General features: G+C 43.7%; 1 protein-coding gene across 1 annotated transcript in view; it reads left to right on the top strand.

Annotated features, from left to right (window-relative positions):
* The window catches only part of LOC141132590 (UDP-glucuronosyltransferase 3A1-like), a 34,100-nt gene extending 20,695 nt beyond the window's left edge, over window positions 1-13,405 (top strand). Inside the window, exons 3-7 of the mRNA XM_073621173.1 lie at window positions 2,237-2,351; window positions 5,364-5,898; window positions 6,793-7,024; window positions 11,741-11,960; window positions 12,831-13,405. Of these exons, the coding sequence (XP_073477274.1) occupies window positions 2,237-2,351; window positions 5,364-5,898; window positions 6,793-7,024; window positions 11,741-11,960; window positions 12,831-13,107 (1,379 nt within the window). The 3' untranslated portion in view covers window positions 13,108-13,405. The remainder of the gene's footprint in view (window positions 1-2,236; window positions 2,352-5,363; window positions 5,899-6,792; window positions 7,025-11,740; window positions 11,961-12,830) is intronic.
* The last annotated feature ends 1,159 nt before the right edge of the window (window positions 13,406-14,564 follow it).

Genomic DNA, 14,564 nt, shown 5'->3' with positions numbered 1-14,564 from the left:
CTTTCTGGTGTGGCTCGATGTACCGGTAGTATTCCTGAGAACACTACCTTGGAGGTCCTTTTCCTCAATTTATCTCCTAAGTCCCTAAAATCATTCTTTAGGACACTCCATCTGCCTCTGACTTTGTCATTGGTGCCAACGTGCACCATGACAGCCGGGTCTTCCCCAGCCCCTCCCAGTAATCTGTCCACAAGATCCGTGATGTGCCGAACCCGAGCGCCCGGTAGACAACATACTGTTCGGCGCTTCAGGTCTTGGTTACAGATTGCCCTCTCTGTCCTTCTAAGAATTGAGTCCCCTACCACCAGAATCTGTCTTTCTTTGCCCTTTGCTGCCCCCCCACTCTCACTGGAGGAGTTCTTCCCCTGGCAGCTAGGAGAGTCCCTCATCTCCAGCAGTGCTGGTCCCTGACTGGTTTCACCAATGTCACTCAATGGAGCGTACTTATTGGGATGCTCCAGTCCTGGATCGGCCTCTCTGGCACTTCCCCCTCTACCCCTCCTGACTGTCACCCATCTACTCTTTGCTAGTGCCTGCACCTCTTTGTCTCCACCCGCCTCTGTGCTGGCCCCTGCCGGCACCTGCCGTGTACGTTCCTGGCTCACCTTTAGTATGGAGGGACTTCTCAGTACTGACAGTTGCTTCCCCAGATTCAGAACCTGGGCTTCCAGGGAAACAATGTGCTTACATTTTGCACAGCAGTATTTGCCCTCGATCGGATGATCAAGGAACGCATACATGCGGCAAGATGTACAAAGAGTTGCATCTCCACACCCGCCGGGCATCGTACCTATTAAATTTAGTGAGGATTTGGGGATTTTACCCTGTCCAAATTACCTAACAGCTAGCTTCCTGGCACTAATACTCAGTACACAATACACAAGTACTAACGATCCACACACACTACTCAGACAACACTCAGATACTCACACTACACAGGTACTATGACCCCTGTTATAACCTCCTGTTTTAAACTCTGGTTTTTTAACTCCCACTTATTCCAGCTCCACTTACACCAAGTTCCACAGCTTCAGACTGAGCACCCACTAATTATCTCTTTATAAATATCCTGCTGCTAAAAAAAAAAAACCCTTGGGGAAACTCTTCCATTTTTTTAATTTTTGGGGTGTGCAGCATTGTTGACTCCCATATATGTGTCCTTCCATTTCATAAAGCTCAATTCTAGCCAAAACTTTTTTATTTAGTTATCTGTAGAACGTGGAAGGGAGCTGGGTCGTTCTTTAATATATGTGCTTGATACCAGTATCGGTTAGACAGTAAATTTATGTTTTCAATAATAAAGAAACAGTGTTGCAACTATGAAATCCTCTCTCTCTCCTCCCTCTGGATGGTTTGTGAGACGTGTTTGATGCTATAAACATGGGATGTTGTAGCTGTGTGGCTTTTGTGACAGCTCCCCATGGATCCATTGGAAGACCACTTCTTGATTTGGTGGGTGTTTAGTGAGAAATATTGGTGGCGGTCATTAATTAGTGGTAGTTTGAAGCAGAGGAAACAAGATTGGATTCTGGTTCAAATTTGGAGCACCATAAAGAAGGAGTAATTTCTGCACAACATATTTTCTTTTTGATTTATTGCACTTCTTGGATTTTTTTGGAGAAAGACTTATATGGATTTTTTGTTGATTAAGGACACTACACACACACTTTTTTTTGAGTATAGATTTATTGATATTTAGCCTAGGTTCACACTGTCAGAAATTGTGCGAGTTCAACTGTCGATCCAACTTCGGAATCGCCCCCGAAGTCGCTATAAGTAGTACAGGAACTACGTTTGGGAATCGGTGCGGCGCTGAAAAGTCAGCGCCGCACCAATTCAGACGTGCCATTGCTGGCAATAGCCGCCGAATTTGACATGGGATTTGACATGTCAAATCGCATGCCAAATCGTACCAAGGCTTAAAGAGCACTTGTCACTTAATGCAAAATCAAACACACTGGATGTCATTTATTTGTGGATGATATGTATTATATTTTTTCAAATCCCCTTCAGCTGAAAAAAAAATGAAATGAAACAATTGTTTTGAATGTTGCTGAATGCTTTGTTTTTTTTTCTCGATTGCATCATATAGAAAGAGAAATGTATTTTGCAATCATTGCAATTATTCAAACTGGTCTGAGGAGTGGCATATCAGTGGTATTGGCTGCAGAAGTCACTATAAAAATAGTTGCCAAGGTTCAAATTGTAAAAAATGTGCTCTGTTTTTGATGTTCAGGTTACAAGCGGCCACCAAGTCCATATCCAGTGACCACTTATTCCTTGAATGAGAAATATCTTCAGGAATTTAGAGCTACGCTTACAGGAATCCAGAAGGGGTTTCTTCAGGGCAGGTATGGTGAATGCAGAAGAGAAAGACCCCTGCTCTTTGTGTGTGTGTGGGTCCCAGCCACAGGACAGAGTCCTCACCTTGCTCCTCACCAGGAACTCGCCAAAAGTAATGGGGCTTGTTGTTCGGTCCTTACTCAGGGCATAGCTCTGAATGCTCTTCTTTGCACCTACATGTATGGTGTGCCTCACACAAGTTTTGATATGATGATCCTGGTCATCACGCCACTCTGACTGGGGACACTCACTGCATTGGGCCCGATGACTGAAGCATGCTTGCAGGATAGGCTTTAACTTCCCCTATCCACCATTATCCCCTCATCTGACCAGGTTTGCATACAGTTGGGTACACCAGGTTCACTTTTCACCAAGTGGATACTTGAGGTGTACTGTCTAGCATGGCTTAACTGTGTGCTACTTCACTTCATCTCAGCAAGACTACTAGGTTTTACCTACACAGACACAGGAAGCAGCCATAGGCTCAGTTCAACTCCATGTTATTGGCACAGTTCTCAATATACAACAGAAACCAACATTTGGCCAGTGTTTACAGCAGCTTGTCCGACAGAAACCCGCCTAACGCCCGGCTTCTGTCGAATGGGTATGCTGGAAAACCAGCAGAAGACTGGCATCCGATTAGCTCTCGCAGCCATTGGCCAGTGTGATCTGGTGGGAGGACAGACCCCCTGTCAGAACAAAATACCTCACCGGGGAGATCACCGTACTAACATCACATAATTAGTGCAGCCAACTCCTTCATTTTTTAAAATTTCAGCCCGCTGGGTTGAACGAAGAAAAACTACCTGTTTGTACCAGAGAACGAGAGGCAGCAGGAGAATGGGGGACTGCCGAGCAGGGGAAGCCACAGGTGATGGGGTAAGTGCTAGCAACCGACCGACCCGGAGGGGCATACTCTCTGCTGCCCCCCCCCCAAAATTGCCGCCACTGGTCTGGACATAGAAACACAGATATTATAGCTGACCATACAAGACTAGCCGACAAATAGCTTGTGAGAGGTGGCACTGATGAGCGGCACTGAAGGGCATTGATAGGTGGCACTAATAGGTGGCACTGATAGGTGGCACTACCTGTTTGTACCAGAGAATGAGAGGCAGCAGGAGAATGGGAGACTACCGAGCAGGGGAAGCCACAGTTGATGGGGTAAGTGCTATCGACCGACCGACCCGGAGGGGCATACTCTCTGCCGCCCCCCCAAAAAAATTTCCACTGGCTGCCACTGGTCTGGACATAGAAACCAGTTATTATAGCTGATCATACAAGACTAGCCGACAAATAGCTTGTAGGAGAACTGGAACTGTTTATTGAAAGCTCAGACAGAATTTATAGTACACAAGGTAAGATGAGAGTGATCACATTATCGTATGCAAAGGAAATTGTATACAGAAATATAATTAACCACTTGCTTACTGGGCACCTAAACCCCCCTCCTGCCCAGATCAATTTTCAGCTTTTAGCGCTGTCACTCTTTGAATGACAATTGTGTGGTCATACAACACTGTACCCAAATGACATTTTTTTTCCCCACAAATAGAGCTTTCTTTTGGTGGTATTTGATCACCTCTGGGTTTTTTATTTTTTGTTAAAAATATTTAAAAAGACAGAAATATTTTTTAAAAAATACAAAACCGTTTTATATTTTGTTAATACATTTTGCAAACAGGTAATTTTTCTCCTTCATTGATGTACGCTGATGAGGCTGCACTGATAGGCTGCACTGATGGGCACCGATAGGCTGCATTGATGGGCAATGATAAGGCGGCACTGATGAGGTGGCACTGGTGGACACTGATAGGTGGCATTGGTGGGCACTGAGAGGTGGCACTGATGAGCGGCACTGAAGGGCATTGATAGGTGGCACTAATAGGTGGCACTGCTAGGTGGCAGTAATGGGCACTACTAGGTGGCAGTAATGGGCACTAATGGGTGGCAGTGATGGGCACTGATGGGTGTCAGTGATGGGCACTGATCGGCACTGGTAGGTGACACTGATAGGTAGCACTGATGAAGCACTGATTGGCACCACTGGTGGGCATTGATAGGTGGCACTCCTAGGCATTGATAGGTGGCACTGATTGTTGCCACTTATGCACTGATTCGTGGCACTGTGTGGGCTAACAGTGTGAGGAGAAAAAAAAGCAGATCACCGGCTTATCTGCAAGGGACATCGGTCCCGAAGAGGAAGAGGCAATTATGCCTCATCTGTGCCCACCAGTACCCCCTGCCAGTGCCACCTGCCAGTGCCCACCAGTGCCACCTATCAATGCCCATGAGTGCAACCTATAAATGCCCACCAGTGGTGCCAATCAGTGCCACCTAGCAGTGCTGCCTATCAGTGTTATCAGTGCCCATTATTGCCACCCATCAGTGCCCATCACTGCCACCCATCAGTGCCCATTACTGCCACCCCACCTATCGGTGCCCATCAGTGCCGCCTCATTAGTGTACATCAATGAAGGAGAAAAATGACCCGTTTGCAAAATTTTATAACAAAATATAAAAAAAAATTTAAATTCGTTTTTTTTTTTTTTACAAGAAAAAATTCGGTCTTTTAAATTTTTTTTAACAAAAAATAAAAACCGCAGAGGTGATCAAATACCACCAAAAGAAAGCTCTATTTGTGGGAAAAAAATGATAAAAATTTCATTTGGGTACAGTGTAGCATGACCGCGCAATTGCCATTCAAAGTGCATCAGCGCTGAAAGCTGAAAATTGGTCTGGACAGGAGGGGGTTTAAGTGCCCAGTAAGCAAGTGGTTAATCAGTACATATACCAAATACAGTTGCAAAATGAAAAGCTATATTAAGTTGCACCTGTTATGCAAACAATATGGGGTTTATGCATTTGTTATACTGACTCACTGATTGAAATACTCTGAGCCATTGAACAAATATTTAGATCGGCCAGGCAAACAGCATTTTCAGAAGTAAAACTCAACCATAGCAAGCTCTTATTTTCCTTTACATAAACTGATTATGATTGATACATCTTCCTTTCAGAACTAACATGGGGACAGTCCTGACACTTATGAGGGAGCTGTCTCTTCAGTGCAACATGACGCTACACCAGTCGGAAATCATTAACTTTTTAAAGGAGGAACATTATGACATTGCGGTAGTGGATGCATTCAACCCCTGCGCTATGCTGGTCTCAGAGAAGCTGGGACTCCCATTTATTGCTTTTTTTCCTACAATAATGGCCAATGCTCACCGTGTAGGAATGCCAAGTCCTCTGTCATATAGTCCGTTGTTTCAGACACAGCTCACCGACCAGATGGATTTCTTTGGCCGTTTGAAGAACACATTGGCTTTTTTCGTTTCGTTAGTAGTCCTGAAAAAGATGGACTCACTGTTTGATGGTGTAATCAAAGAACATTTTCCTGCTGAATCTAGACCAACTATAGCCAATCTTCACTTGAAAGCTGAGCTCTGGCTGTACAATGTAGACTTCACTCTTGAGTTTCCTCGTCCACTTCTGCCTCACGTTCAGTACATCGGGGGATTATTGGCCAAATCTGTAAAACCATTATCACAAGTGAGTATGACTGAACAAACTCTGTTTTAATAAACAAGCTAAAAGATTATTAAAGTCCAACTCAAATCAAACCTTTTTTTAATAATTTGGAGAAAGTAATGGAGGATCTGTGAGGTTTTTGTTTACTGCTTTCTGTGGCCCACACTGAGAATATTTATCATCTGGGACTAGAAATAAAGGAAACAGGGGTCAATAGAACAGAAAGACACATATAGTAATACATTGTATACTTTATTAGAACATTTTTTTTTTTCCTCAAATTCTAAAGCCAATCTCCAAGCATCACACTTCTTCTGTATGCGCAGACAAAACTTTTTTTCCTTCAATTTGGATCATGGGGAAATGTTAGGCTTGTTATATTTGGATTGCTGTCTGTATCCCCACTGGACAGATTCACCCTTCCTATTTATCCTTGTGATCATTGACTCCAAGACAGAAGTTGATGGGAAATCTAAAATATCACCATATTAAGAAGTAAGGTAAAAAGTAAAAAGTAAAATATCACCATATTAAGAAGTAAGGGTTAAACATACAATGGGATTAAATAATTTGGTGACAAATGCCTAAAACAGGAAGTCCCCTCAGATTTGTGAGATATCCTATCATTTGCTATTGCGTCTCCAGGACATTAAGTAAAGGGAATACTCCTCAGAGGCACCAAAAACTGATAGGGAATTTTAAGGCTTCCCAAATCTATCCAAAAATAAATAAGTGTGGGCTTTACAAACACTTTAATACTTGTACATAGCTTTGGTTATGTTTTTGAGCAAATCTAAAATCAGCTTACATTCACAATACACAGCCCAAGGCAGACAATGAGTTGGAGGTTCATGGATAAAAATCCAGACAGACAATTCACTACTGCCAAATAAAATTTATTGTCATTATATTCAGGAACTGGAAGACTTTATATCTGAGTCCGGGGATGCTGGTTTCATTGTGGTGACTCTGGGGTCGATGTTGTCCTCACTCCCTCTAGTGGAATTCATCAAGGAGATGAACGGAGGATTCGCTAAGATTGAGCAGAAGGTGATTTGGAGTTATCAGAGGTCAAAATGGCCACAAGAGGTGGAAATTGCTCCCAACCTTAAAATTATGGACTGGGTATCACAGAATGATTTATTGGGTAAAACTTTTACTGTCATTTATGCAGAAATTGATCATTTAATTTATTAATGTATACCATCTTGATTATTGTGCAAATGACCACTAAATTGATCTATTTTTCACTTAACCTTTACATTATTTAGGGCTTCTTTATGACAAGTGAATATAGGCCCTCATATAATCGCACCCCATAAACAGGAGAAAGGTCTTTATTAGTGGCGTTCCAAGTTTATAGTCATTCGAATTCTATACATTGTTATGTATTTACCCAGAGATTTGGAAACACTGGAATCAGGACTGGTGCAAAGATTTTTGTCTACTTAGGCGAAGGTGCATTTTGGGACAGAGGAGCCTGGTGAACATGGCGGGCAGGAGGGCGGCAGATCTCAGCAGTGGTGGAAGTGATCACTTCCACATGAAAGACAAAAGTTGGCTTTACAAAAGTACATGTGTAAAAAAAAAAAACACGTCTGCAGCACTGTAAAAATACAAATCCCCAGTAAGTGATTTTGGATTCAGATTTTTGCACCCCCCTCCTATCCTGGCACCCTAAGGCAGCTGCTTAAGCCGCCTTATGTTAGCGCTGGCCCTGACTGGTATCAAAGGATGGACATGTATCATATATGGTGTGACAGTGCGAGGCCCTGCCACTCCGAAAATGGTTGTAGAAAGAACACAGAGGATTTTCAGTAACTAGAAAAGAATACAAGTCAACAGCTACAAATACTGTACATGCTGTCGTTTAATAAAAGGACTCTTACCTGTCCAGGGATCCAGGGCTGTTCTCACCTGGGCTGGTTCTTCACTGGTCTTCGGGTCCCCAACGCTGGCATGTTTAATGTGGTAAGTCAGCTGTGCCAGGTGTTTACATGTTTAAAACAGTTTTTTTTTGCTAGAAAATTACTTAGAAAAAAACCAATATATAATGTTTGGGTATTCTAACACCCTAGAAAATAAAATGGCGGTCATTGCAATGCTTTTTTTCACACCGTATTTGCGCAGCGGTCTTACAAGCGCACTTTTTTGGAAAAAATTAACTTTTTTGAATAAAAAAATAAGACAGCAGTGAAGTTAGTCCAATTTTTTTTATATTGTGAAAGATAATGTTACGCCAAGTAAATTGATACCCAACATTTCACGTTTCAAAATTGCGCCCGCTCGTGGAATGGCGTCAAACTTTTACCCTCAAAAATCTCCATAGATGACGTTTAAAAAATTCTACAGGCTGCATGTTTTGCGTTACAGAGGAGGTCTAGGGCTAGAATTATTGCTCTAATTCTACCGATCGCGGCGATACCTCTTATGTGTGGTTTGACCACCGTTTTCATATGCGGGCGCTACTTGCATATGCGTTCACTTCTGAGCGCGAGCTCGTCGGGACAGGGCGCTTTAAAAAAATTGGGTTTTTTTCTTATTTATTTTACTTGATTTTATTTATTTTTTCACAGTTTTTTTTTTAAATGAGTCACTTTTATTCCTATTACAAGGAATGTAAACATCCCTTGTAATAGAAAAAAAGCATGACAGGACCTCTTAAATATGAGATCTGGTGTCAAAAAGTCCTCAGATCTCATATTTGAACTAGGATGCAAAAAAAAAAAAAAAAAAAAAAATTGTCATGTAAAAATGTCATGAAAAAATGACAACAGAAAAATGTGCCTTTAAGACATATGGGCGGAAGTGACATTTTGACGTCGCTTCCGCCCTCCTACGGTATGGAGATGGGTGGGGGCCATCTTCCCCTCACTCATCTCTATACCACAGACGTGAAAGGACCCGATCGTCTCCACCGCTACCAACGGCTCCAGTAAGCGGCAGAGGGCACAGGAGAGAGGCGGGAGGGGGGGGGGACACCTCTCCCGCCGCCAATAGCAGTGATCTTGAGGTGAATCCGCCACAGAGACCACCATTATCGTACACAGAACCGCCAGCTCTAAAGATGGATACCTCGGTTGTGGCAGCAGCTGCTGCCATGACCGAGATATCCATCTTCAAACTGCCGACGTATATGTACATGAGCCGGTTGGTAAATGGTTAATGCAGATCCACAGCCAGGTTCCCACTGCCCATGCGTAAGCTGCTCTGTGCCTTGTGAGCCTCCTGGGACCTATGAAGGGTCACAAGAGGTTGCAGGCAGGAAGGGCTGAGGGAGAACTTCCGGTAGAATCACCCAGGCGATTCCAGCGGAAGTGGAAGCGGGCACCTGCCAAAACTAGGCACCTACTCTCCCCCCAAAAATAAAGTGGCAATAATGTTAAGGTGAAGATTAGAGTTGGGTGAACAGTTTCAAGCCGAGCAAAAGTTTGGCCCGAACATCGGCTGTTTGGCAAACACCCGAATTTGCACAGTGCATTCTAAGCCCTGATTGGACAAAGCTTTGCCCAATCAGGGCACAGCGAATAACTGGTTGTTAAGGATCAGGCTTCCCCGCTGACAGCTGAATGAATTAAAAAACATTGCCGGCAATAGAAAAAAGTGAAAAAAAAAAACGTTGCCCGTAATAGACAATCCATACGAGGCCTTTTCAGGTCTGGTACGAACTTTAAGGTGAACCCCACGCCAAAATAAAAAAAAAAAAAAACGTGTGGGGTCCCTCCCAAAATCCATACCAGACCCTTTTCCAAGCATGCAGGACAGGAAGGGAGGGGATGAGCGAGTAGTCCCCTCTTCTAAAGCATACTAGGCCACATGCCCCCAACATGGGGGGGTATTTTGGGGTGGGGGGACTCTCCCATGTTGATGTGGACAGGGGCCTCTTCCCGACAAACCTGGAAGGTGGTTGTGGGGGTCTGTGGGCAGCAGGCTTATCGGAATCTGGAAGCCCCCTTTAGTAAGGGCCCCCAGATCCCACCCCCCCATTCACCAAAAAAAGTGTCAAACATAAATAAAGACAGGAGGCAGTTTTTGACAATTCCTTTATTAAAAAAAAAAAAAAATGTCCCCCGATGTAGATCCATTGTCAGACACGATACCCACCATTCCGCCAGACATGGAAGAGGCCCTTGTCCCCAGAGGCAGAGCCCCCCCCACTCCAAGGCACCCACCCCATGTTGAGGGAATGTGGCCTGGTATGGATTTTGGGGGTGACCCCATGCTGTTTTTTTGTAAATTTTTTTGTAAAACATTTTTGTATTGCCGGCAATTTAAATGTCTTTTTTTTTCTTTTATATACCGTAAATGTCAGTTTTTCTGCAGCAGGTTCTATACATGGTACAGATGCGCCACAACTCTAGTGAAGATCCCCTTAAATGACTGGCAGTGACAATTGTACTGCAACCTTAACATCAGTAAGGAAATATCCCCTTACATTCATGGTCAGCAGGAGAAGAGCCTCTTTACATCAGTGGTCAGTGGTGGAAGCTCCCCACGAAGGCAGGTAAAAATATAATTGGGATTACTGGTTACCTACCCGAGGGATGAGAGGAAAGGCTGTGCTGGTACCAAGCTATTGACTCTACCTAGTTACATTGGTGCCAGAACTAGGCACCATCAGACAGGAAATCAGACCATCACTCCCCAGTGCTCAAGGATCCCTGAGCAAACCGTTGAGGAACCCTAGGGTTTCACAGAACTTTGGTTTTAGAAGAGCTGATCTATAGCATTCTTGCTTACTGAACATCATAACAATGAATTTTCAACAGGCATTGATGTGATTTAGGCCTGATCATCTAGTTAGTAATATCAGCGGCTCTTTGTGGTCATGAACATTCAAAGCAGTTATGTGTTTTTTTTACACCTTTCTAGCTTGTGCTTTCCCTCTTCTACCTATCCCCTTCCCTTCTCCCCTTTTCCCCCTTCGCTTATTCCCTACTCCCTCTCACCTTTCACTCTCCTTTCCATTCCTTCACTCTCTACTCTTTTCCCTCACTTTATGCCCCCCTACCTCTACATTCTACAGCCCACTCTTTCCTTTAAGCTGGTCATGGACGGATCAAAATTTAGACAGTTCAGCAGGGACGCCTGGATTTCATTCAGTGTGTGCATGTGCAGCTGTCCCTGCTCGACAGAAGGTAATCCTTTGATTGAGAAGGAGAATGTTGGAAAATCAATAACCAGGCTATAACAAGGCTACAGACGCTTATCAGTGTATGGAGCAATCTGTTATTCATTTTTTTTCGGTAAGCCCTCTGGCTGAACATACCCTGTTTCCCTGAAAATAAGACCTAGCGTGATTGTCGGTGATGGCTGCAATATAAGCCCTACCCCCCAAATAAGCCCTAGTTAAAGTCATTGTAGGTCTTATTTTCAGGGTAGGGCTTATTTTCGGGTAAACAGGGTAGGGCTTATTTGGGGGGTAGGGCTTATATTGCAGCCATCGCTGACAATCACGCTAGGTCTTATTTTCGGGGAAACGGTATAAAATGACTAACCATCAATGGCCTGCTTAACCCTAGCCTCTCTTCTCCTTCTTCACTATAACCCCCTCCTACTCCCCCCTACCTACCCCTTACCCCCCATCTCCTCCCTCATCTTACCCTCTCTCCTACTTCTCCCTTACTCACACCTCTCTTTCCTTAACACTTGCCTCCCCTCTCTTCTCCATCAACTTACCCTCTCTCCTACTCCTCACTTCCCAACCTCACTTCTCTTCTTCCCCCACACTTGCCTACCCCTCTCTTCTACCTTACCCTCTCTTCTACTCCTCCCTTCCCTACCCCACTTCTCCCCTCCCAACCACTCACCCTTGCCTCTTCTCTCTTAGACTGATTTTCTTTATTGCCTCTGTTGAATTTAGGACACCCCAAACTGCGTCTTTTTGTGACACATGGGGGAATGAACAGTTTGATGGAAGCTGTGTATCATGGAGTTCCTGTTCTTGGGATTCCACTTCTTGGGGACCAGAAAGAAAACATGGTCAGAGTAAAAGCCAAACAAATGGGAACTTATATTCTACCTGGCCAACTAAAGGCTGACAACTTTGCAAGCACCATTCAACACATCATAGAAAATAAAAGGTAAGTGTTGGCAAAGTAACATCTGTGAGGTTTTCACCGGATAAAACATGTATCTGATATCTGTGAGGTTTTATAGCTGTAACTGACACAGAATGTGATGTGAACATCTTTTACTGAAACACAGCAAAAAATAACAGTTTCAACCCAAACATATAGAACACAATACGCATCTAGCTACCCCCCCCCCCCACCACCACTCTATCAATCACTACATAGGGGACCTCCCTATGCAGCCATGATAGTTTTTCATAATATAACATTACACCTCCTACTTCCCTTTACTGTCAACTGATAATCTGCTACACTGTGCTAAGGCATTTTGTAGTCACCAAACAAAAATCAAAGCTAAACTCCAGAGAAATGGCTAAATATACTGATGAAATACATGTATGAAAGCCGTTTTACATGCCAGAGGATTTGTGTTTCTGTCTATCAGGTCCTGAGATTTACACAGCTCTACCCCTGTTCTGCCCCACAGACCTATCTAGCAATGGAGGAGACCTGATCTTTCTCTACTGCACTTTCATTTATAGTCTCCTTTCCCCCACAACCTGTGACTGGACAGAAAAAGGAGAAGAAGCACCCTACCCCACTCTGAGAGGTGCTATACAGAGTCTTAAAGCCTAAGTTTATTTATATATTAAATCAGCACAATGAGTGGTACTTACACAGGTGGAGGGAGAGTAACATAGACTGTGCAAGCTGCCGGAGCATGCAGACACTCCTCCACTGCTAGCGCTGCAGACTGTACTACACTTTAAAATTGCCATTCCTGGAATTCACCTTTAAAGTGCTGTTGCAAAATCGCTTTAGACAACAAGTTGTTAAATCTTTGTCCTTGACCCAGATTGTATTCCCTTATGTTCACAGCTTCAAGACATCAGCAATGAAGCTGCAAGCCATTAGAAGGTCACAGCCCTTTCCTCCAGACCAGCAATTACTGAGATGGGTGGATCACATCATCCAATCGGGTGGAGGCGGTCATCTTCATCCCTATTCTTACAAACTGCCCTGGTATCAATATTGGCTGCTGGATGTTATTCTTTTCTTCTTCGTTGTTCTCACTGTGGCCATCTACCTCATTGTAACACTCTTCAGGGCTCTCATTAGGAAATTCTGTTCTGCAGGAAAACTAAAGAGGAACTAAAGAAACTTGGCCTTGTATCAGAATTGAAGATAACTTCATGGTGCTCATAATATGGATACCTCAAGTGTCAGTGAAATTTTACAACTGCTGATCGTTAACCTCAGGGACATTGCTGTGATCTAGACATATGACCAACCAAGGTGCAATACAACTGAATGATCGATATCTGAATCAACAAAATGATCTATTTGAACATTGATCAAGCGAGACAAAAATGGCATGGCCAAGCAGTGATAATTTTGATCAACCCAAGGTTCTGGCCAAAAAACAAAACAAATTAAATTTTTTTGTGCCCTTGTGACTTGATCTAATTGTAAGGGAGTGAAAAATCGTAATTAAATGACCCTGTATAATAAATTTTTTCTCAAATCGCCTTTCAGGACAACCTTGGAGAGAGCGCAGCTCCAACCATTTTCCGGGAAACACATGCAGCTTTTAAATCCCTCCTCTTCCACCATGGCTTCAGTTATTGTGTTTCCTCCGCCATGGTGGAAGCGCTTGCTGTAACCAGGGAGCTGCGCTCTCTCCAAGGTGGAGGGAGAAGGCTTACCTTTGTTTTTGTTGTGCAGTGACCATCCCAGCACCACCCCCCCTCCAGTACGGGTGGTGGGTGTTCCAGAGTCTCCAGTCTCTCCAGCTCAGGGGATGCAAGGGCCAGCAGGAGGCGTCAGTGTCTATGTGCCCGGTGTCCGCTGGCATGGCCCTAGTGGTCAGCGGTGCGTCCAGCATGTCGGTTCTGGGTCTCGGCTGGCGAGTGATGTCATTGTAACAAAAATGTAAGCGTAGGATAGTATTGCCTTTACGAGTTGTGATGTAATCTGTAGAGATAGAATAATTGTAGATGTAGTTTAATTCTGGGTTATTAAAAATATAGTATTCAATATCAGTCATGCACATATGTGCTTTCATTAGCATTTGAAAAGGACAGAGCCAGTTTCTAGGATCGAAGTGACACCTAGATGCCAATAAAAGTTCCCATTAGAGGAAACATTGCCACCTTCCTAAGGCCTCAAAGAAAACTGCTAGTCATTTTGGCTACATGGATCCACAGGGGGCATTCGCAAGGCCCCGGCCGGTCTGCAAACTTTGATTAATATCAACAGATCTAAGAAACCTATTTTATCTCTCATAAAAGCTAAAATATTAGCAGCAGAGAGATGAAAATAATTCCTTTCGATCGTACACGTGATAGGTTACATGTACATGTAACTCTGTATTTTTAGCATGTGTGGAATCCTGGAGTACCACACAAAATCGTTATATGGCGCCTGATTGCAGCAGGCAGGGAATGATTGGTACTGTCACAATTGGACTGATGCGCTGGTATCGGAAATCCCCCAGGGTCGATTGGCTAAAGTCCAGCCCACATCCATATTTCAATAAATTAGGTAGCCTGAGATATAGACATCGTTCTTCCACAAAGCCAGTTCGAAACTGGAGAGTTCCTACATGTTCCA

This window comes from Aquarana catesbeiana, linkage group LG01 (assembly GCF_042186555.1).
Source record: "Aquarana catesbeiana isolate 2022-GZ linkage group LG01, ASM4218655v1, whole genome shotgun sequence".
NCBI classification, from domain to species: Eukaryota; Metazoa; Chordata; class Amphibia; order Anura; family Ranidae; genus Aquarana; species Aquarana catesbeiana.
This window is presented reverse-complemented; position numbering and strand designations above follow the sequence as displayed.